The sequence below is a fragment of the Drosophila arizonae genome, chromosome 3 (assembly GCF_054131065.1).
Source record: "Drosophila arizonae isolate 15081-1271.41 chromosome 3, UAZ_ARI_1.0, whole genome shotgun sequence".
Taxonomy (NCBI): Eukaryota; Metazoa; Arthropoda; class Insecta; order Diptera; family Drosophilidae; genus Drosophila; species Drosophila arizonae.
In genome coordinates this window covers 30,521,766-30,547,141 of record NC_142923.1, presented here as the reverse complement: position 1 = coordinate 30,547,141, position 25,376 = coordinate 30,521,766, and the positions used below count along the sequence as shown (strand labels likewise).

The window sequence follows — 25,376 nt, the reverse complement described above, 5'->3', positions numbered from 1 at the left end:
TTGGTTTTGTGCAATGTCCGTCTTGCTGTCCGTCCGTCTGTCCGTCTGTCCGTCTGTCCGTCCGTCCGTCTGTCCGTCTGTCCGTCTGTCCGTATGAACGCAATCTATTTCGGCGCTATTGAAGCTAGAGACTTGAAATTTGGAACACATACTTGTGTATATCTCCGATTTATAAAGTGTTAAAATTTTCCCGATCCGCCCACTAGGGGCGTGGCAAATCGGAAAATGCATTTTCCGATATACCAGAAATCATGTTTGTTGAAGAGCTAGAAAGCTGAAACTTGGTATGTAGGTCCGCGTTGACCACCCAAGATCACGAGCTATGGCGGATATATCTACGCCCATTGGGGGCGTGGCAAATCGGATAAAACTGTATCTCCTAAAGTTGTAAACCTAGAATGCTGAAATTTTGCACGTCAGCTAATGGTATGATTCTATAAAGTCTGAAGATAAATTATAAGTCTACGCCCGTTGGGGGCGTGGCAAATCGGACCTGAAGATATAGTGATTTTTTAAATTCTCCTATATTTTGGACACTATTGATGGCAGAGACCTCAAATTTTGTATATATACTCGGACTGATCACCCAAGACCAAAAAGTTTTGTCGGATATATGTCCGCCCACAGGGGGCGTGGCAAACCGCAAAAGTTTATATCTCCTAAAGTATAATAGCTAGAAGCTTCAAATTTGGATAGTTGAGTTACTGGTAGCCTCCTCTATCGATTCCCCAAAAATAATTTTTACGCCTCTTTAGGGGCGTGGCATATCGAAAAATACCCTGTAATTTTCACATTTTTTTAGGGTAAGCATTCAAACTTTGCAGTTAGGGTAACGTTATCTCTTTCTAAAAACTGACAAAAAATGAGGTGTCTACGCCCAGTTGGGGCGTGGCAAATCGGAAAAACCTGTATATTCTACAGTATTAGAACGAAACTTAACTACTAAATTGTTGATGGGATGTGAATGAGTATTCCGCAGTCGGTAACGCCCGACTGCAACGTTCTTACTTGTTTTATCGATAAAAAAGCTTATCGAAAACCAGTTATAAAATTATATCTTCTAAACCTTTATTGCTAGAGTCTCCAAATTTTTAATGTATGCTTACATGCAATTTATACAATTTCGGTTTTTGTTAAAATTTACTCCCCACCCTTAAATTCACCCCCTCACCCTCACTTTTGTAAAAAGCGTATTTCAAATACTAGAGACTTGTGCTTTGGCAATTACATGCATATCCATGTTATAATCATAATCTGAAAGTTTCATGAAGATCGTACGTCCATAAAAAAAGTTATTAAACAATTAAGTTCTCATAGTAAGCGCACACTGCAGCCCATGCGTGTTTATGCGTGGGTGCTTGTGTGTGTATGTGTTTGTGTATGTGTGTGTATGTGTTTGTGTATGTGTGTGTGTATGTGTATGTGTGTGTGTATGCGTTTGTGTATGTATGCGTGTGTGTGTGTGTATGTGTGTCTGTATGCGTGTGTGTGTATGTATGCCTGTGTGTGCGTACGTGCCTGTGTGTGTGTGTGTGCGTGTTTCTTGTGTAAGCTGAAAGACGCGAAAAATTATTGAAATATCTATTGCTCCAAGGGTTCAGGGGATCTCGTAGTCCAGCAGTCTCGACTAGAGCTTTCTTACTTGTTTAAAATTGTTTTCTATTTAATTTATATTTTTAAATACACCGAAATTGAAATTTTAACCATACTTAATGTGCGTTTTTAATAGTTTGGTTATTCTAGCAGATTCTTAGAATCACATCAGCAGTTAGTTTCGTTTAGTTTTGGTAGATGACGCTGCAGCAGTGAATCTATTTTATTTTTGCCACCGCAGCTCCCGAAAGTGAGATGGCGTAGTGCGTGACGCTCGATCGAGAAGTCGCGGGTTCGAATCCCGAGCGGTGCGAGTTATATTAATTTTTTCAATTGCTTCAAAATATTTTTATATTTTATTAAATGAGTTGTATGGTTTTGTTAAATGTATGTAACAGACAGAAGGAGGCGTGGCAGACCCCATAAAGTATATATATTCTTGATCAGGGTGACGAGCTGAGTCAATTTAGCCCTGTCCGTATGTCTGTCCGTCCGTCCGTCTGTCCGTATGCTTGAACGCGTCGATCTCAGAAGATATAAGAGATAGAGACTTTAATTTTTTTCCTGGGTCCGTGTATAGCACGCGCATATCGAGTTTTGCTTTAAATATCGATAGCTTGTCCCGTTATTTTGCTATCGATTAAAAACATTATCGAAAACGCCGGAGTCTCCAAATTTTAAATGTATACTTATATGCATTTTATACAATTTCGGTTATTGTTCAAATTTATCCCCCACCCCTAATACACCCCCTCACTCACATATTTGTAATAGACGTATTTCAAAAACTAGAAACTTGTGCTTTGGCAAATACATGCATATCCATATTATAATCATTATCTAAAAGTTTCATGAAGATCGTATATCGTTCACAAGAAAAGTTATTAAACTATTAAGTTCTCATAGCAAGCACACGCTGCAGACCATGCGTGTTTAGGCGTAGGTGCTTGTGTGCGTATGCGTATGTTTTTTTTGTATTTTGTAAAAAAAAAAAAAAAACAAAAAAAAAAACAAAAAAACACACGCATACGTACACAAGCACCTACGCCTAAACACGTATGCGTGTGTGTGCGCGTGTGTGTGTGTGTTTTTTTTTTTTTTGTATTTTTGTTTTTTTTTATTCGTTTATTGACAATCTTTATAATACAAGTTGCAAATTGCATGGTGGCTAGGATAGTGCGCGCTGCTTGCGGAACGGCCGTAAATCATTGCTTCGCAAGCACTGTGCGCTACCTTAGACTAGGACAGCTCGTCTTCTCATTCGCTCGACTCTGCGGAGCTCCATCATCACTGTGGCCGCGAAGGTGCTTGTTAGTTCCCAAGCTTCCTCCGATTCCAGCATGGCGTTGACTATGTTGTCCGCTCTGATGGAGTGGCCCATTGCCTCTTTTTTTCAAACGACGCCTCTCCTCCAGGAACCGTCCACATTCGAAAAGAATGTGGTTGGCGTCTTCCACATGCCCTCGCTTGCACCAGGGGCACTCGTCAGATTCCTCGTGGCCAAAGCGCTTCAAATAGCTCCGAAAGCATCCATGTCCAGAGAGGATCTGCGTAAGGTAGAAGTTTACCTCGCCGTGTTTACGGTTGACCCATGGTTCAAGCTCCGGGATGAGCTTGTGCGTCCACCGCCCTTTAGCTGAGCTATTCCACTTTCTTTGCCATCGTGCAATGCTGTTCGCCCTGATAGCGTTGAGTCGCGCAGGCGCGTGCGAATTCCGCTCCACGGCTTCGGCGACCAAGTACTCCAATGGTACCATACCAGCTATGACGAGCGCCGCGTCATCGGAGATAGTCCTGGATGTAGCTCGGCGTTGTCATCGCTCTTGCCCATATTGGCGCAACATAGAGGATGACGGACCTAATGACGCTCATTAGAAGGAGACGTCGTTGCTGTTTAGGTCCCCGCGTGTTAAGCATAATTCTCGAGAGAGCTCTACAAGAATCAGCAGCCTTTTTATGCACATACTCTAAGTGCTCGCGGAAAGTTAATCTTGTGTCTATCATGACACCAAGATACTTTATCGCCCTCTTTGACGCAATGGTGACGCTGCCGATCTTTATATTGGCAGTTTCCACTCTTTTGCGACTGCTGACTAGGACAACTTCAGTTTTGTGTGCCGCTAGCTCGAGCCCAGCTCCAGTCAACCAGCTTCGTATGCGATTGATACTTTCGCTGCACATATCCTCTGTATCTTTAAATTCCTTTCCTATGGCTACGACAGCTACATCACCAGCAAAGCTAATGGTGTGCGAACCTGCTGGTAGTTCCAAGCGCAGAACGCCGTCGTACATGATATTCCATAGGAGAGGCCCCAGCACAGAGCCTTGGGGTACTCCAGCTGACACTGTATGAGTTTGGGGACCCTCACTCGTATTGTATACCAGTGTTCTTCCTCTGAAGTAACTCTTTATTGTTTCTTTAAGATATTTAGGGATATTATATTGTGACAGCGCATTCAGTATCATATCCGAACTATCTGTATTGAAGGCATTCTTTACGTCGCAGGGTCGCACTAATGCAGTACTGCTTCGTCCCATGCTTCCATCTTGTGCCATGGATGGCGGAAGTGGCCAGAATTAGACATTCGTTGAATAATTCAGCGAACGTACTAGGGTGCAAGGCGAGGGCTAGCTTTAGCGCACGATTTGGGATCCCGTCCGGCCCTGGAGCAGTGTTGGTTCTAAGACCCTGGAGAGTTACTATGATTTCTTCCTCTGTGACTAAAACAATTTCAGTGGTCGTCGAGCCCTGATCAGCAGACTCGGACCCAGGGGCGTGAATGGAGCTTAAACGTTCTGGAAGGAGCGTTTCCACAATCGATTTAAGCTCCAGACGATCCGTAGGCTGCACCTGTCTACCTGCGTATAGTCTTCTAACTACTAGCTTATATGCCCAGCCCCAAGGGTCATATTCGGCTGAGTCGCACAACTCTAAAAAGCGTTCTCTTTTGCTTGCCCGAATGGCCCTCTTCAGCTGTCTTCTAGCTGCCTGGTAAGCTAATTGTTTCTCAAAAAACGTAGACCTACCGCGAGCCCGTTGGTAGCTTCTTCTCGCCTGGATGCATTTGCGACGAATGTCACCTATTTGTGCATTCCACCAATACGTAGGCTCTTGTTGTCGCGTGAACTGCTTGCGGCGTAACATGCTGCTATTGCAGGCACTCTGTATTTGGGCTACCATTTGGCATGCTCTGGCCTCAGCATTACCAATTGTGCCCAGAGACTGAATGGCCTCTGAAAAGACCGCGGGGTCAAAAGTATCTAGCCGATACGACACCCTCCACAAGGTTGACGCCCTGGTAGGTGGCTCACCTATTGTGAATAGAAGTGCCGTATGATCGCTGCCCGTATAGCTATCGCAATGGCTCCATGTTGCTCCCCGAAAGAGGGATGAAGTGACAAAAGTAATGTCGATAACAGATCCGTATCCCGCCCGACTGAAGGTGTACTCGTGGCCAGTGTTGAGCAGTGCAACATCTAGTGTCGCGAAGATCTCCAGTAGGATACGACCTCTGGCGTTTGTTGTAAGGCTACCCCATTCTAACGCCCAGGAGTTAAAATCTCCAGCTATAATGGCCTTCCGACCCCTAGCATCCTCGGCAAGCTCGTCGAGCACCGTCGTGAATTCACTGAGCTGCATGCTGGGGGCCAGATAGCAACTGTAAAGCCATAAGTTACCATATCGGCCGCGGACGAACCCATTGAATGACTTAACATTCGAAAGTACGTTCGTTGAGTTGCCGCATACCCACAACGCAGCTTTTCCATTAACGTCTGTTGACCATGTCCTAGGGCAGCTGGTTATACAGTGGTGGGGCTCACTGAGAAAAGCTACGTCTATACATTTTTATACCCTGAACCCATTTTCAATGGGAAATCAGGGTATAATGGTTTTGTTGAAATGTGTGTAACAGGCAGAAGGAGGCGTGGCAGACCCCACAAAGTATATATATTCTTGATCAGGGCGACGAGCTGAGTTGATTTGGCCCTGTCCGTCTGTCTGTCCGTCCGTCCGTCTGTCCGTATGTATGAACGCGTCGATTTCAGAAGATATAAGAGCTAGAGACTCAAAATGTCCGTAATTACAGCGCGCATATCAAGTTTATCATTAAAAATCGATAACTCATCCCGATCTTTTTTTATCGATAAAAAACCTTATCGAAAACCAGTTATAAAATTATATCTTCTACACCTTTATTGCTAGAGTCTCCAAATTTTTAATGTATGCTTATATGCAATTTATACAATTTCGGTTTTTGTTAAAATTTACCCCGCACCATTAAATTCACCCCCTCACCCTTACTTTCGTAAAAAGCGTATTTCAAATACTTGTGCTTTGGCAATTACATGCATTTCCATGTTATAATCATAATCTGAAAGTTTCATGACGATCGTACGTCCATAAAAAAAGTTTTTAAACAATTAAGTTCCCATAGTAAGCGCACACTGCAGCCCATGCGTGTTTATGCGTGGGTGCTTGTGTGTGTATGTGTTTGTGTATGTGTATGTATGTGTTTGTGTATGTGTATGTATGTGTTTGTGTATGTGTATGTATGTGGGTGTGTATGTGAGTGTGTATGCGTTTGTGTCTGTATGCGTGTGTGTGTATGTATGCCTGTGTGTGCGTACGTGCGCGTGTGTGTGTGTGTGTGTGTGTGTGTGTGTGTGTGTGTGTGTGCGTGTTTCTTGTGTAAGCTGAAAGACGCGAAAAATTATTGAAATATCTATTGCTCCAAGGGTTTAGGGGATCTCGTAGTCGAGCAGTCTCGACTAGAGCTTTCTTACTTGTTCCCTAATGGGCTGCTCTAGAAGATCTTGGGCAGCAATACAATGATTTAAGTTAAGCTGCAAGAACCTTAACATTTCATTTTACGAGCAGCTTCACGGTAGGATGGGCACTTGAAGCTGCCTGCTGAATGGTCCGTCTGCTTTTCACCTTTCCGGATGCAGAGACTACATTTTGGTGGCTTTGTGCATGCTTTTGCACTGTGACCCATCTCTCCACACCTGAAACAGGCGCCCTTTAGGTCACAGTCGCTGCGACTGTTTGCTGACAGTTTAGGCTGTTCCACGGCTCGGATACGGCATACTACCCATCCTATCCTAATTTTGAACAGTTCGAGCAGAGTTTTTGCTTTCCCAATTGGAAGAGCAACCGTAGCTCTTTGCTGTCTACCAAAAGCTGGCCGAAGCGATTTGATAGCCTCAATGGGGAGTGAGCTATCCTTCAACTCCACCCTAATTGCCTCCAAGATCTCCTCTTTGCTTGCTAACTCATCGAGGTCGCGAATCTCAATTTGAGCCGATTCGGTAAGTGTTTTAACTACCGCTCGGTCACCCAAGGCTTTGCCTACAGCTTCGTGCAGAGCCTCAGCGCTATGCTCCGGCTTCCTACTAAGTTGCAACAAAAGGTCCCCTTTAGCTGTCTTCCTAATCCCTTGGACGTCGCCGCTCAGATGCTTTAAATTTGGGTCGCTCTTCACTACGCGAAGCATGTCCGCATAGCTGCTACACCTACACCACCGCGATGGCGTCACTTCTGGGTCGTTTTTGCAGCGGCTTGCGTCCCTTAACAACCGAACTCGTCTGTCAACCTGCCTGGTTGGTTTTAACGGCTGCAGCCCGTAGAGCCATTGGCTCTATTGGGTTTGCTGCGCTTTTATTGTGCCTCGGCTTTTTCGAGGGAGTTTTTCTCTGCTCAGTGGCAACTTCCCTCGACCGCTTGGGCGTATTACTACCTGCTGTAGCACTAACGCTCGCTGTTTTAGCCTTCTCAGCTACTTTCTTGACCAGCGTGGTCTGCACCTTGCAGTCTTTGACCGGTCGGTTGCAGAACGCTTCGGCCGTCTTGTGGTGACTGACCAGCCTAGCCAGCTCCTCTCTCATTAGTTCATTTATATTCCGCTGCCCCCCAAATAGGGCAGACAAACCCTCTAGCGTAACTCCTATTTGAGCTAACCCTTCTTTTAAAGACTTGGGTGCCTGGCACTCAGCCACTGGAGACTGATTACAAGTCGACGGCTGCGGCAACGCCCTCTGTTGTTGCTGCGGCGATCGCTGCAACAAGGAACGGCGCGCGAAAGCTTGCTCCGACTACCACGGCGTGAAGCCTGTAGTGGGCACTTCCAACTAATATAATTTGAGTTTAGAGACCGCAGTAACTTAAACTCAACTTAATTACAGCGAGAGCCTGAAAGTATGCACTACTTTTAAAACCTGCTACCTCACACCAGCAGCTAGGTTGCTGTCTTTGCTGAGACTTAGCAACTCACCAAAGTTAGTGAGCAGCTGATTGTCCGCTGCAATTTCCAGCACTAATAACAGCTGTTAGAGTGAATGCACCTGATTTTTTATTATTTGCACAAATGTGACGCCAAATATTTTTGCGCTTAAAAAAAGAAAGGGAAAGAGGAAAGCCCTGACGCCAAAAACAGTGACGCTATTGCCCCCCTCTCTTGCACCACCGGATTGTACCACTATATACACCAAATTTCAAGTTTCTAGCATCAATAGTGCCTAAAATATACCAGAATTTAAAAAATCACTATATCTTCAGGTCCAATTTGTCCCGCCCTTAGTAAGCGTAGATATATAATTTTCATCTTTATAGAATCGAAACAACTTTAGGAGATACAGTTTTATCCGATTTGCCACGTCCCCAATGGGTGGTCGACGCGGACCTACATACCAAATTGCAGCTTTCTAGCTCTTCAAATAACATGATTTCTGGTATATCGGAAAATTCATTTTCCGAATTGCCACACCCCTAGTGGGCGGATCGGGACAATTTTAGCACTATAAATCGGAGATATACACGAGTATATGTTCCAAATTGCAAGTCTCTAGCTTAAATAGCGCCGAAATAGATTGCGTTCATACGGACAGACGGACTTTGCACAAAACCAATATACTCATTTCACTTTCGTGAATGAGTATAACAATAAACTTTGCTCAGCAGATCATCATGAGAAATCAGAGCTCGCAAATGAGAGTTGATCGTTTGTTCGTATATGCTCTGCTTCGTATCGTAACCGAAAAAATTGTGCAGACACGATATCGCTCTGAGCGGCACGCTTTGTTTTGTTTAGAATCGGTTTCGATGAGACGCATTGCAATGACACATTCGTGTGACGCTCTCAAATAACAGTCGCGTAAAGACTAATACGATTTTCGCTCACACAAAGACTCTCAGCAAATGACTGTTTGGCTAAAAAACTCAACAGAAATGATCTTTTCATTCATGTGCATGTAAATATATGCATACATACATACATACATGAAAGAACGCAACAATCGCATGTGATTACCCATACATGCTTCATGAGACTTGTGCTTTGGCAAATACATGCATATCTATGTTATTTTGATAATCTGAAAGTTTCCTGAAGATAGACCATCCACAAGAAAAGTTATTAAACAATTAAGTTCCCATATTAAGCCAACACTGCAGCCAATGCGTGTTTAGGCGTGGGTGCTTGTGTGAGTGTATGTATATGTGTACGTGTGTATGTGTGAGTATACGTGTGTGTGCGTGAGTGTGTTTGTGTGTGTGTGTGCGTGAGTGTGTTTGTGTGTGTGTGTGCGAAAAATGATTGAAATAGCTATTACTCGAAGGGTTCAGGGGATCTCGTAGTCGATCAGTCTCGACTAGAGCTTTCTTGTTATACCCTGAACCCAATGGAAATGGGAAATCAGGGTATAATAGTTTTGTTAAAAGTATGTAACAGGCAGAAGGAGGCGTGGCAGACCCCACAAAGTATATATGTATATTCTTGATCAGGGCGACGAGCTAAGTCGATTTGGCCCTGTCCGTCTGTCTGTCTGTCCGTATGTTTGAACGCGTCGATCTCAGAAGAGATATAGACTTGAATTTTTTTTCCTACGTCGGTGTATATCACGCGCATATTGAGTTATTCTCTAAACATTAATAACTATTCCCGATATTTTATTATCGATTACAAACCTTATCGAAAGCTAGTTATTTATGTCTTAATATATATATATATATATATATATATATATATATATATATATATATATATATATATATATATATATATTTTTTTTTTTTTGTTTTTTTTTTTCAGAAAATCGAGGGGAGTTCTTGGAAAAACTAGTTCGAGCTCGATCTAGCGTAAGTCCAGGCACGCCCTCACAACCAATCTTGCCAAATGTATGTGTATTAAGACTTGTTGTTGGAAATTGGGTGTTGCAATCTCATAAACCTAATCAGCTGCAAATTCACAATACAGAAGGTCATCAAGTTACTATACTACAAGATGATATTCAAGGCTTTATATTTGAAAGTAACAGAGGAACAAAACATTCGTTTACAGCTGAAACAACCTTAGGTGCCGATTTTGCTTCAGGATGGTCCACTGAGAAAAAAAAACGTTCCAAATCAAAGACAGATATACAGAAAGTTCAAGTGTCAAACCTATCTCGTGAAATTTATAATAAATATTTTAAGTCCGCTCAAGTAATACCGCGTGGAGCAGTAGCAAAGCTAACAGCTATTGTGAAGCAAATCAATCTCGCTATTGAGGAACAACGTATGGCTTCTAATAGTAAATGGTCAAAAACGTTGGTGATGGCATTAACCAGTCTTTCAAAGTTAATTCATGAAGATGGTGTTGTAAGTGCATATGAAATGCATTCTTCCGGCCTTGTTCAAGCTTTGGTTTCAGTTTTATCTAATAACTATTGGGAATTTAATTCGTCGCGTTGCAAAACTAATAAAATGCTAAAGGACCGCATTGATATATTTAAAAAATGTATTTTCGGAGAATGCGATGCCTCCAATATATATAATACCAAAAATACGGCAAGCATCCTCATACAAAAACTTGTCGCTGTCTTAGAAAGTACTGAAAAATTTCCATTGTTCCTGTATGACGCTCCTGGCTCTAGTTACGGATTACAAATACTTCAAAAACGACTTCGCTTTCGACTGGAACGTGCGCCATCTGAGAGTACTCTTTTTGATAGAACGGGTCGGACATTAAAAGTAGAACCTTTGGCAACAGTTGGACAACTCGCAAAATACTTGCTAAAAATGGTTGCCAAACAATGGTATGACCTCGATCGATCTACCTTCTTATACTTAAAACAGATGCGTGAACATAAACAAGGTATTTCCTTTACGTACAATTTTGATTTTGATGAAGAGGGCCTAATTTACTACATTGGATCAAATGGAAAAACGTGTGAGTGGGTCAATCCTGCGCAATACGGTTTGGTGCAAGTTACAAGTTCTGAGGGTAAAACATTGCCCTATGGAAAACTAGAAGATATACTGTCACGTGACGGCGTTTCCCTTAACTGCCACACAAAAGATAACAAAAAGGCTTGGTTTTCAATAGATCTTGGAGTATATATTCTACCTACCGCTTACACCTTGCGCCATGCTAGAGGATACGGTCGCTCCGCCCTAAGAAATTGGCATTTGCAAGCATCAAAAGACGGAATTAACTGGACTACACTCATAAATCATGTTGATGATAAGAGTTTGTCAGAACCCGGAAGTACAGCCACATGGCCCATAATATGTTCTTCTGATGATACAAAAGGATATCGCCACATAAAAATCCAACAAAATGGTCGTAACGCCTCTAATCAAACTCATTATTTGAGCTTAAGTGGATTTGAAATTTACGGACGTGTCGTAGGTGTTTGTGATGATATAGGTAAAACCATTAAAGAAGCGGAAGCGAAAACACGCAGAGAAAGACGTCAAATTCGAGCTCAACTCAAACACATTACCAGTGGAGCACGAGTAGTTCGCGGAGTTGACTGGCGTTGGGAAGATCAGGATGGTTCTTGCGAAGGTACTGTCACTGGAGAAATTCACAATGGATGGATTGATGTTAAATGGGACCATGGTGTAAGAAATTCCTATCGTATGGGCGCAGAAGGTAAATACGATTTAAAATTAGCTAACTTGGAGAATGCCCATATTTTTGAAGGAGTTAATTCAATGCTACCAGTTTCTTCAGGACCTAAAAAAATGGATAAGACAAACGTGTTAGCTTCTCGAAAATCTAGTTCAACTCCATCGCTTCCTGAAGCTACTGAGATAAATAAAAATTCAGAGGATACATCCAATCAAACTGTTTCAGCTGATAACCTAGCATGGAAACAAACTGTAGAGACCATAACAGAAAATGTATTTACCTCAGCAAAGACTCACATAGCAACAAATCAGTCGAGCACCGCTTCAGTAAAAGAAACACAAGCTATATTCAATGAGGCAATCTGCGATCAACCTTCCTTGGTAACATCGAATATTCCATCACCGTTAATTCGTGAATTACAGCACATTGCGGACTTATCTACAATAAATAATTCAATGCCTGCGATTAACTTAAACAATGTGTCAGATTTGGCTACAATTTCAGAAAATTTGTCAATTGTTGAGCTTTCAAAAGAAAGTACAAATCAAACTGAACATAAATCAGGTGAAAATAATTCCATCGTATCAAACGACGTGAAACGAAAACCCTATATAGAAGAAAACAATAAAATGAATGTAAATAACTCTGTCAATAATTTGGCAAAAGGACTCTTGATAAATTTAAGGCAAATTAATTCAGCTAGTTCTCATTGTGTTTCTCAGTTTCCTACCGAACCTCGAGATATTATTGATAAAATGCGTGATGGTGTAGACATGTTACGCAACAATACTAATAATATACTGTCTGCAGATGAATCACACATACCTCGTACAAGCGTGTCAGCGGCTCCAAAGGAAAATGCTAAGTTCTCGGTATTAATACAACCGGAAACTTCTCAAAAATCTGAAATATTGGTTGGTGTAGGTAACGAATCTGTGAATTCTTCCACCCCAAATAAAAACCTTTCTAATTCAGAAGCTCCCCAAGCATCAACTTTTCCTGGTAATGATGTTGTCTCCGTTCCTAACCAAATGAGTATCAGTGTGCCCAATTTAACAACATCGTCTGAAGTATCATCGACATCAGAAGTTGCTGTTCATACTGGTCTATTAGAAACATTCACAGCTATTGCACGTCGTAGAACTTCACAAGACACAAGCAATGATGCAAATCAGTCAAACAATGCAATTGCCAATAAAAATGAGCATAGTAATCAAAACGTTGGAACAGGTTCATTCTTTGCCAGAGGACCTAACTCCGTAACAAGTTTAGTAAAACTAGCTCTATCTAGCAATTTCCATTCTGGATTATTAAGTACAGCGCAAAGTTATCCTAGCCTCTCATCTAACAATGGAGAAAATGCTTCATCGAATCCAGCTAATAAACAAGTTGGTCAGCAACCTACTTCGTCCATTAATCCAACTTTAACAATGAGTTTAACTTCTACATCAAGTGATAGCGAACAAGTTTCCTTAGAAGACTTTTTAGAAAGTTGCAGAGCTCCGACATTGCTGGGCGATATGGAAGATGAAGATGATATGGAAGAAGAAAATGATGAGGAAGAAAACGAGGACGAATATGAAGAAGTAGGAAATACACTTTTACAGGTTATGGTATCTCGCAACCTCTTAACATTTATGGATGATGAGTCCCTGGAAAATAGATTGGCAAGTGTAAGCAAGCGTAAATCATGGGATGATGAATTTGTTTTAAAAAGACAATTTTCAGCCTTAATACCAGCTTTCGATCCTAGACCAGGTCGTACAAATGTCAATCAGACTTCCGATTTGGAAATTTGTCCACCAGACACAAATCTGGAAACTTCTCAACAAAGTGGGCAAATAATTCCTGAGCAAACAAAGCTTAGCTTAAAGTTGCGTGGGCCAGGTGTCGGCGGAATTCCTGACGTTGAAATTGATTTGGATAATAGTGAGTGGACTATATTCAGAGCAGTACAAGAACTATTACAAAACAGTCAAATAAACAAAAATGACAAATTTCGCAAATTATGGGAGCCGACCTATACAATTGTTTATCGTGAAACATATCCAACTGTTCAGGAATGTTCATATATCGAATCTGAAGGACAAAAAACACCAGGAGTTTCATCGAGAAGTGGTGCTTCGACATTATCGCCGAATTCCCCAGTCCATGGTGGATTAAGCATAACTGATAATAACATATGCTCAGTAGAGGATGTTTTAGAGTTACTTACACAAATTAACACATTAAATCAATATGACATTGAATCCGACGATAATACTGCATCATTGCAAAAAGATTCATATTTACCAGCTGAGCTATTTATGAGCAAAAAGATTACAAATAAATTACAGCAGCAACTTCATGATCCTCTAGTTCTTTCAAGCAACGCTCTGCCCAATTGGTGCGAGGACTTAAATCAATCTTGTCCCTTTTTATTTCCGTTCGAGACTCGACAATTATATTTTAATTGCACTGCATTTGGAGCATCCAGAAGTATAGTCTGCTTACAATCTCAACGTGATATGACAACTGAACGGCAAAGAGTTCCCATTATGAGTCCACGTCGAGACGATCAACATGACTTCCGTGTTGGAAGATTAAAACACGAGCGTGTAAAAGTTCCACGGAATAAAGATTTACTTAAGTGGGCTATTCAAGTCATGAAGGCACATTGTAATCGAAAGTCTGTGCTAGAAGTAGAGTTTTTAGATGAAGAGGGAACTGGGCTGGGTCCAACACTTGAATTCTATGCTTTAGTAGCTGCAGAAATTCAACGATCTGATTTATGTATGTGGCTATGTGATGATGAATATAGTGAAACTCATAGCGAAGCTCAATTTCACAACATAGAAGATGGTTCGAAACCCGTTGGATATTACGTAAATAGACGCGAGCACGGATTGTTCCCAGCTCCCCTGCCACAAGATTCAGAACTCTGTGAGCAGGTTTCAAAATATTTTTGGTTTTTCGGCGTTTTTATTGCCAAAGTATTGCAGGATATGCGACTTGTTGATATGCCCTTGTCCAACTCATTTTTACAATTACTTTGTCATAACAAAGTATTATCTCGAAATGATTTAAAGCTTAAATCAAAATCACGTTTCCAAGATCTGATGACGAGCTCAGTTGTTTCAAAAGATGCCGAGCTTGCAAATATATATTCACAATTTTTAAACGGGGATCTTACACAGTGCAACTGGATCAATGGAATTCTTAATATTGAAAACTTAAAAGAAATTGATCCAACACGTTATCAATTTTTAATTGAACTACAGGAATTGTTAATGCGTAAACAAGCTATTGATATAGATGACACTTTAAACTTTGAGGAAAAACAAAAGTTGATAAATAATCTTAAATTGCGCACTAAAAATGATATTGAAGTATCTCTGGAAGACTTGGGCCTCACATTTACTTATTTACCAAGCTCGTCTGTGTATGGATATGCATACGCAGAGCTTATTCCAAATGGATATTTAACTGAAGTCAATATAAATAACCTTGAAGCATATTGGGAATTGCTAGTAAACTTTATGTTGCATGATGGTATTGCAAAGCAAATGCAGGCATTCTATGATGGGTTCTGCGAAGTATTTCCGTTAAATAAATTGGCCGCATTTAACCCGTCTGAAGCTAGAATGATGATATGTGGAGAGCAATATCCTCAATGGAGCCGCGAGGACCTAATGGCTTACACTGAGCCCAAATTAGGCTATTCCAAGGATAGGTAAGGCTCAAACATTAATTTGTTATTCTGGTTCTAATTAATTTTTGTTATTGTAGTCCTGGATTTTTGCGTTTTGTTAATGTTCTTTTGAGCTTCTCGGGCGCTGAACGTAAAGCATTTTTGCAATTTACTACGGGCTGTAGTAGCCTGCCTCCGGGAGGATTGGCTAATTTACATCCTAGGCTTACAGTCGTAAGAAAAGTGGATGCTGGACAAGGAAGTTATCCATCTGTGAATACTTGCGTTCATTACCTTAAGCTTCCGGACTATCCATCTGAGCAAATTATGAAGGATCGATTATTAACAGCAACAAAGGAAAAAGGGTTTCATTTAAATTAAATTAGTATTTTTATTAGTTTCTTTGTTAATTAAAAATGGCTTAGATCTTTTAAAAATCTTACTATATCTGTAAATACTAAACGTTCTGGTAAAACAAAATAACAATTAATGTCAGAAGCATTGTAAATGAATTATTACATAATTATCTAATCTAACTTATCACAAAAAAAAAATATAGAAACAAACTGAGCATTAGGCGGATAATTACTTGAATTAATAAATTGCCTTTAATGTTGAATATTGGTTTTTATTAAAACAAATTTGAATGCGTTAATTTTAAATTATTTTAAAAATTTGAGTTTTAAATTATTTACCCTTAAATATTTAAATTTTTTTTTGATTTGGAGTGAGCAAACCAATCGCATCGATCCTAAAATTATTATGCCGTGAACCCATTGAAAATGGGAAATCAGGGTATAATGGTTTTGTTAAAAGTATGTAACAGGGAGAAGGGCTCATCGCAGACCCCATATTATATATATTCTTGATCAGGACGTCAGAACAGGAAGAGTTGAGTCGATATAGCCTTCTCCGTTTGTGTCATATGTGTATGTGTTTGTGTATATGTGTGTATGTGTTTGTGTATGTGTGTTTTTTTTTTTTTTTTTTTTTTTTTTTTTTTTTTTTTTATATTCGTTTTTTGACAATCTTTATAATACAAGTTGCAAGTTGCGTGATGGCTAGGATAGTGCGCTATGCTTGCGGGACGGCCGTAAAGCATGGCTTCGCAAGCACTGTGCGCTACCTTAGACTGGGACAGCTCGTCTTCTCATTCGCTCGACTCTGCGGAGCTCCATCATCACTGTGGCCGCGAAGGTGCTTGTTAGTTCCCAAGCTTCCTCCGATTCCAGCATGGCGTTGACTACGTTGTCCGCTCTGATGGAGCGGCCCACTGCCTCTTCCAGACGACGCCTCTCCTCCAGGAACCGTCCACATTCGAAAAGAATGTGGTTGGCGTCTTCCACATGCCCTCGCTCGCACCGCTCGCCAAAGCGCTTCAAATAGCTCCGAAAGCATCCATGTCCAGAGAGGATCTGCGTAAGGTAGAAGTTTACCTCGCCGTGTTTACGGTTGACCCATGGTTCAAAGCTCCGGGATGAGCTTGTGCGTCCACCGCCCTTTAGCTGAGCTATTCCACTTTCTTTGCCATCGTGCAATGCTGTTCGCTCTGATAGCGTTGAGTCGCGCAGGCGCGTGCGAATTCCGCTCCACGGCTTCGGCGACCAAGTACTCCAATGGTACCATACCAGCTATGACGAGCGCCGCGTCATCGGAGATAGTCCTGAAAGCGCAGCTGACTCTGATTGCGCTCAGTCTGTAGATCGCGCAAATGCCCCGGGTGTAGCTCGGCATTGCCATCGCTCATTAGAAGGAGACGTCGTTGCTGTTTAGGTCCCCGCGTGTTAAGCATAATTCTCGAGAGAGCTCTACAAGAATCAGCTGCCTTTTTATGCACATACTCTAAGTGCTCGCGGAAAGTTAATCTTGTGTCTATCATGACACCAAGATACTTTATCGTCCTCTTTGACGCAATGGTAACGCTGCCGATCTTTATATTGGCAGGTTCCACTCTTTTGCGACTGCTGACTAGGATAACTTCAGTTTTGTGTGCCGCTAGCTCGAGCCCAGCTCCAGTCAACCAGCTTCGAATGCGATTCATACTTTCGCTGCACATATCCTCTGTATCTTTGAGTTCCTTTCCTATGGCTACGACAGCTACATCATCAGCAAAGCCAACGGAGTGCGCACCTGCTGGTAGTTCCAAGCGCAGTACGCCGTCGTACATGATATTCCATAGGAGAGGCCCCAGCACAGAGCCTTGGGGTACTCCAGCTGACACTGTATGAGTTTGGGGACCCTCACTCGTATTGTATACCAGTGTTCTTCCTCTGAAGTAACTCTTTATTGTTTCTTTAAGATATTTTGGGATATTATATTGTGACAGCGCATTCAGTATCATATCCGAACTATCTGTGTTGAAGGCGTTCTTAGCGTCCAGGGTCGCGATGATGCAGTATTGCTTCGTCCCGTGCCTCCATCTGGTGCCTTGGATGGCGGAAGTTGCCAGGCCAACAACTTTTTCTAGAGCATCTGTTGTTGACCGGGCCTTCCGGAATCCAAATTGATTTGTTGACAGGCCTCCGGCGCTAGTAATCGCAGTCTCCAGTCTAGAGCAGATCAATTTCTCAAACACCTTTCCCATGGTGTCTAAGAGACAGATCGGTCTGTATGAAGATGGCTCATCAGGTGGTTTGCCAGCCTTGGGTACCAACACCAGGTTCTGGGCTTTCCATTTTGCCGGGAACGTCTCTTGAATTAGACATTCGTTGAATAATTCAGCGAACGTACTAGGGTGCAAGGCGAGGGCTAGCTTTAGCGCACGATTTGGGATCCCGTCCGGCCCTGGAGCAGTGTTGGTTCTAAGACCCCGGAGAGTTACTATGATTTCTTCCTCTGTGACTAAAACAATTTCAGTGGTCGTCGAGCCCTGATCAGCAGACTCGGACCCAGGGGCGTGAATGGAGCTTAAACGTTCTGGAAGGAGCGTTTCCACAATCGATTTAAGCTCCAGACGATCCGTCGGCTGCACCTGTCTACCTGCGTATAGTCTTCTAACTACTAGCTTATATGCCCAGCCCCAAGGGTCATATTCGGCTGAGTCGCACAACTCTAAAAAGCGTTCTCTTTTGCTTGCCCGAATGGCCCTCTTCAGCTGTCTTCTAGCTGCCTGGTAAGCTAATTGTTTCTCAAAAAACGTAGACCTACCGCGAGCCCGTTGGTAGCTTCTTCTCGCCTGGATGCATTTGCGACGAATGTCACCTATTTGTGCATTCCACCAATACGTAGGCTCTTGTTGTCGCGTGAACTGCTTGCGGCGTAACATGCTGCTATTGCAGGCACTCTGTATTTGGGCTACCATTTGGCATGCTCTGGCCTCAGCATTACCAATTGTGCCCAGAGACTGAATGGCCTCTGAAAAGACCGCGGGGTCAAAAGTATCTAGCCGATACGACACCCTCCACAAGGTTGACGCCCTGGCAGGTGGCTCACCTATTGTGAATAGAAGTGCCGTATGATCGCTGCCCGTATAGCTATCGCAATGGCTCCATGTTGCTCCCCGAAAGAGGGATGAAGTGACAAAAGTAATGTCGATAACAGATCCGTATCCCGCCCGACTGAAGGTGTACTCGTGGCCAGGGTTGAGCAGTGCAACATCTAGTGTCGCGAAGATCTCCAGTAGGATACGACCTCTGGCGTTTGTTGCCAGATCTATCTGGAAACGGCACAGTCAATTTGTGCGTGGACGCCGCGCATCATACCTGGATAGTGAGCCGCAGACTTTAAAAGAAAAACGAAATAGTGAAAAATAAATTTTTTCACAGCGCACGTGCGCGTGTGTTTTGTTTTGGTTTTTGCCAAACAAACCAAAAACTCTACCCTACTTTTAGGCCGTTAATTTAATATATTCAAGGCATACTTTTAGGCCTAGCAGTATAACTTATTGTGTGCGACTGCACTTATCCAAGATGCCCAACACCGCTACCAGCAAGGAAGCTTCAGGATCCTCAACCCTGCAAGCGAACATACAAGCTCGGTTCGACGCCAATATGGCTAAAACATTGGCAAACACCCCAAGCGTAGATCTCGCTGCTGCCTCAGCAAAAGCGCAAGTAAACTTACAAAACCAACTCAAGCTGTTCATGGCTCAAAAAACAAACGCTACAGCCAAATTAGACGTTGCGTCAGTGCAAACCCCTAGAAACGTGAACACGAAAAGGAAACTACTTGCAACTTCTCCAAAGCCAACAAGTAAAAAGATATTGGTAGTTGAGCCCAGCACAAGCAAAGCGGCTATGTCTCAAAATCGCTTTGCACTCCTACAAGCGGAAGAAGATACCGACGAAATTGAAGATGTGCCGATGAACGATGCAGCGCCAACGGAGAAACCAAAGCCACGCCCGCCCCCTATTTGGTGTCCAAACATCAATTCGGTGGCTAATTTGCACCTGTTGATCGAGCAATGCATCAGCAGAGACTCGTACGACATCAAGGCAAGGCGAAGAGACATTGGAGTTCTCACGCGAAACAGCGATGATTACAGCGCTGTCGTGAAGCACTTCACCGAGCAAGGACTGGAGTTCCATTGCTACCAGCTGAAGGAGGACAAACCTTATCGAGTTTGTCTCAGAGGGCTTCATCACAGCACTGAAGCTCAATGCATAAAAGAGGACCTTGAGGCAAAGGGGCACGCTATAAAAAACGTGTACAACCCAGTCAGCCGCATCGACAAATCGCCGCTCAATATATTTTTTGTTGACGTGACCCAGGCATCTAACAACAAGCAAATTTTGGACTTACGATCCATCTGCAGACAGCGATGTACGGTTGAACTGCCACGAAAGTTCAACGACCTAACACAATGCTATCGTTGCCAGGAATTCGGGCACACGCAGAGATACTGCCACAAAGCACCTAGGTGTGTGAAATGCGCAGGGGATCACGACTCCAAAAGCTGCAATAAAGAAAAGTCACAGCCACCCACATGCGTACACTGCGATGAACAACACCCTGCCAACTACAAAGGCTGCCTCGTCTACAAGCGCCTTCTCAAGATGCAGTCTCCAGCAGAAAAAATTAACCCTGAATTAGTCCGTAATGGCCCAACATGTCACCATTCAAGACCTGCTGCAGCTCTACATAGCAGCTCTTTTAGCAGAAGTGCCCTTCCTGTTGGTGGCGTATCATATACTCAAGCCCTGCGCGGAGAGGGTAGAAATCAAATCCAGCCAACAAATGAAAATTTCTTCGCTGAACTTCTCCAAAAGCAACAGACTCAGTTTGATGAAATCCGGTCAGATCTCAAAAAGATGAATGAGATGTATGTTCAGCAGCAAACAATTCTACAGAGCCTAATGGTTATTGTTTCGAATTTAACATCGAAATAATGGCTTTACGAGTGGGCATTTGGAACGCAAATGGCCTCAGAAGCAAAACTGAGGAACTAGTAGTATCTCTGACAAGCAAGCAAATAGACAATGCTAATTGCAGAAACTCATGAATGTCCTCACGTCAAATTACACGGATATGAGCACTATCAGGCCTACGGTGGAGGAGCAAACAGGTTCGGTGGATCTTCGGTCCTCGTACGCTCTTCCCTCACACATTCACCTCTACTCCCAATATCCAACCCAACGATACAAGTTGCAGCCATTCGACTATCTACGTCTATCGGAGAGCTAGAGATCGCATCGCTCTATTGCCCACCGAACGCTAGACTGTGTGAAAATGATGTAAAAGAGCTTGAACAGAGGCAGGACAAAACTCTCATCGGAGGAGATTGGAATAGCTGGCATCCATTCTGGGGAAGCAACAGCACAAACCCACGAGGCGAAGCTACCTTCGAGGCTATACATACAATGCAATACAAAATACTTGCAACTGGAGCCCCTACGCGGTATCCATTAAATGGACATAACCCATCAGCAATTGATTTTGCTGTTTACAAAGGTATCGCTGACCGTCAGATTGACATAGAAGAGTGCTTCGATCTATCTTCAGATCCCCTCATAGTGACACTGCATGCACAGCCTCAGCCTTTCCCAAGCAAACGACTTCTGCCGCCAGGATCTGATCTAGGAGCCTTCAGACGCCATCTGAACTCTTCGCTACACCCGGAAATGGAGCTGAACACACCCGAAGATATAGACTATGCAGCAAACAGGCTGCAAGAAACAATAGTTGAAGCTGCACACCTGGCTATACCGCACCCCCCTCGCAGACTAGAACGCTCTCAGCACAACATCGCTCTTCCGCTGGAAATTCAAAATCTCCTCACGTACAAAAGGTGGGCAAGGCGACGTTGGATGATCTCAAGGACGTCAAGAGATAAAGGGAGATACAATGAAGCCACCACCAACTCAAAACTGCCCTCAGTGCGCTTCAACAGAAGCGTATAAGCGATGCCCTGGAACGAGCGGACTCCCCGTGCGACGCTGAATTTCAACTGTGGAAGTACACCAGAAGCATCAAAAGGCAGCCAATGCGTCGTCACCCTATCCGCAGCACATCTGGTGCTTGGTTAACGGGTGATGAGCAATAAGCCGAAGCTTTTGCCCTCCATCTGCAGCAGCAGTTTACGCTCCTGATCAGTGCTGAGCCAAACGAGGTAGAAGAGACAGTAAACAACTTACTCTCTCCACTCCCAGCAGATGACGGGATTAGGAATTGCACTAAGGAGGAAGTCGTAGGCGGAATCAGCCGGATCAAGAAAAATAAAGCGCCCGGACATGATCCAATAGACAGCAGAGTCCTAAGATCGCTGCCCGACTCGACTCTGGACTACATCGTCATGCTGTACAACGCCATTTTTCGCATCCGGCATTTTCCAGCTTGCTGGAAACGGGCTGTGATTGTGATGATCCCCAAACCAGGCAAACCAGTAGGCGAAATTGGCTCGTACAGGCCAATTAGTCTGTTGCCTGTACTTGCTAAAATATTCGAAAGGATATTCTTAGCTAGAGTACAGCCGCATCTGGAATGCAAGGGGATTGTACCAAATCATCAATTTGGCTTCCGGAGGCAGCACGGAACACCGGAACAGGTACACAGAGTTGTACACCATATCCTTGGCGCCTTCGAGCAGAAGATGTATTGCTCTGCAGCATTTCTAGATGTCAAGCAACCCTTCGATCGTGTGGCACTTAGGTCTGTTGCAAAAAGCAAGGGCAGCCCTCCCGGTATCTATCTTTATGCTGCTGTCATCATACATCACTAACAGAAGCATCCAAGTGGCTAAGGGTCAGGCTATATCAACAGAAAGACCTATCAAGGCTGGAGTCCCTCAGGGCAGTGTACTGGGGCCAACACTGTACACACTATTCACAGCTGATATGTCACTTCCACTGGACAACAACGGAGCTGCAGACGCGGAAGTGCTGCAACGTATGCAGATGACACTGCCATCCTGTCGAGATCTCATTCCGCGCAAGGAGCTAGCGAAAGCCTCCAGAGGTACCTGGACGCATTTGGGTGCTGGGCAAAACGGTGGTGCATAACCATCAATGCACAGAAGTCAGCCCACGTAAGCTTCACAACGCGAAGAGGAGACTGCCCTGGTGTAACTCTGGGAGTGCAAATACCGAAGGTCAACAAAGTTAAATATCTCGGTGTAACACTAGATAAAAAGCTGACCTATAGTGCGCACACCACGCAGGCAGTTAACACAACCAAGATGAGAATAAAAAAACTGGATTGGATGCTAAGACCCTCTAGCAAGCTTTCGCTACGGAGCAAAATAAAAATTTATAATGCCATCGTTGTTCCAACTCTAACATACGCTATCCCCATTTGGGGTACCGCAGCGAAGACTCATATTAAAAAAGTGCAAACCCTGCAAAACAAGGCGCTTCGGCGACTCACAGGCGCTAGCTGGTACGTCCGCAACTCTGTGCTGCACAGCGACATAAGCGTACCAACAATCGCTGAACTGATTGGACGTCACTCCTCGAGGTACGCGGACAGGCTTTTAGCACACCCAAATCCACTGGCTACTGACCTGGCAGTAAACAACAGTAGGCGAAGGCTTAAAAGATCTCATCCCTTAGACCACAGACCTTAAATGTTGTTAAAAATTGTTACTATGTAAATACTGGCTTCTAGCCCATAATCTAAGTTAAGGTTTAAGTCAATAATGCGCTAAATAGTCTCAGACAATACGCTGCAATAAATGAACAAAAAAAAAAAAAAAAAAAAAAAATACAGCGAGAGCCCGAAAGTATGCACTACTTTTAATACCTGCTACCTCACACCAGCAGCTAGGTTGCTGTCTTTGCTGAGACTTAGCAACTCACCGAAGTTAGTGAGCAGCTGATTGTCCGCTGCAATTTCCAGCACTACTAACAGCTGTTAGAGTGAATGCACTTGATTTTTTATTATTTGCACAAATGTGACGCCTAATGTGACAAATCTTTTCGCGCTTAAAAAAGAAAGGGAAAGAAGAAAGCCCTGACGCCAAAAACAGTGACGCTATTGCCCCCTTCTCTTGCACCACCGGATTGTACCACTGGGGTACTCCGCGAGATTGCACAAAACCAATATACTCATTTCACTTTCGTTTTTCTAAATACTCAGAGAACTATCAGTTATTTTTTTTAATCTGTTACATATCTGCAAGAAATTCTTTTTATATCCTGAGCCCATTTTCAATGGGAAATCAGAGTATAATGGTTTTGTTGAAATGTATGTAACAGGCAGAAGGAGGCGTGGCAGACCCCACAAAGTATATATATTCTTTATCAGGGCGACGAGCTGAGTTGATTTGGCCCTGTCCGTCTGTCTGTCCGTCTGTCCGTATGTATGAACGCGTCGATTTCAGAAGATATAAGAGCTAGAGACTTCAAATTTTTTTTAAAATGTCCGTAATTACAGCGCGCATATCAAGTTTATCATTAAAATTCGATAACTCATCCCGATCTTTTTTTATCGATAAAAAACCTTATCGAAAACCAGTTATAAAATTATATCTTCTACACCTTTATTGCTAGAGTCTCCAAATTTTTAATGTATGCTTATATGCAATTTATACAATTTCGGGTTTTTGTTAAAATTTACCCCCCACCCTTAAATTCACCCCCTCGCCCTCACTTTTGTAAAAAGCGTATTTCAAATACTAGAGACTTGTGCTTTGGCAATTACATGCATATCCATGTTATAATCATTATCTGAAAGTTTCATGAAGATCGTACGTCCATAAAAAAAGTTATTAAACAATTAATTTCTCATAGTAAGCGCACACTGCAGCCCATGCGTGTTTATGCGTGAGTGCTTGTGTGTGTATGTGTTTGTGTATGTGTGTGTGTATGTGTATGTGTGTGTGTATGCGTTTGTGTATGTATGCGTGTGTGTGTGTGTATGTGTGTCTGTATGCGTGTGTGTGTATGTATGCCTGTGTGTGTGTGTGTGCGTGTTTCTTGTGTAAGCTGAAAGACGCGAAAAATTATTGAAATATCTATTGCTCCAAGGGTTCAGGGGATCTCGTAGTCGAGCAGTCTCGACTAGAGCTTTCTTACTTGTTGAATTTCCAGTCGCTACATTGGCGTTTCTTCGCTATATGGCGTCATAACAATAATGTGATTTCGTTTTAACTGCTGTTGCTCGAAACGCGGTGGTGCTGTAGGCTGAAGCGCCGGCGATCTTTCTTTTAGATATTTTGACATGAACATGCTATTCGGCGTGGGTGCGAGTTCAAATCCCGCGAAAAACTCGTTTTTGTAAATTGCATTTCAGGTCTCTAGCATCAATAGTGTCCAAAATATAGCAGAATTCGAAAAATCACTATATCTTCATATATAATTTTTTCACCCATCTTAATAAAATTAATTCATTCACGTGCCAAATTTCAGTATTCTAGGTTTATAACTTTAGGAGAAACAGTTTTATCCGATTTGCCACACTCCCAATTGGCGGAGAGATATCCGCTCGTGATCTTGGGTGGTTGACGCGGACCTACATACCAAATTTCAGCTTTCTAGCTCTTCAACAAACATGATTTCTGGTATATCGAAAAATGAATTTTCCGATTTGCCACCCGTAGTGGGCGGAGATATACACGAGTATGTGTTCCAAATTTCAAGTCTTTAGCTTCAATAGCGCCGAAATAGATTGCGTTCATACGGACAGACGGTCGGACAGCAAGACGGACATTGCACAAAACCAATATACTCATTTCACTTTCGTTTTTCTAGATACTCAGAGAACTATCAGTTATTTTTTTTTAATCTGTTGCATATCTGCAAGAAATTCTTTTTATATCCTGAACCCATTTTCAATGGGAAATCAAA

At 42.9% G+C, this 25,376-nt stretch overlaps 1 protein-coding gene across 5 annotated transcripts in view; it reads left to right on the top strand.

Moving 5' to 3' along the window:
* The window catches only part of Ufd4 (ubiquitin fusion-degradation 4-like), an 87,630-nt gene that overhangs the window by 28,140 nt on the left and 34,114 nt on the right, over positions 1–25,376 (top strand). For 2 of the 5 annotated variants that reach the window (XM_089464332.1, XM_089464331.1), the window contains exons 7-8: positions 9,681–15,198; positions 15,255–15,775. The exons of the other annotated variants lie outside the window; for them this stretch is intronic. In XM_089464332.1, coding sequence (XP_089320458.1) covers positions 9,681–15,198; positions 15,255–15,537 — 5,801 coding nt within the window. In that variant the 3' untranslated portion in view covers positions 15,538–15,775. Of the gene's footprint in view, positions 1–9,680; positions 15,199–15,254; positions 15,776–25,376 lie in introns of those variants that run through there. 5 annotated transcript variants of the gene reach the window in all.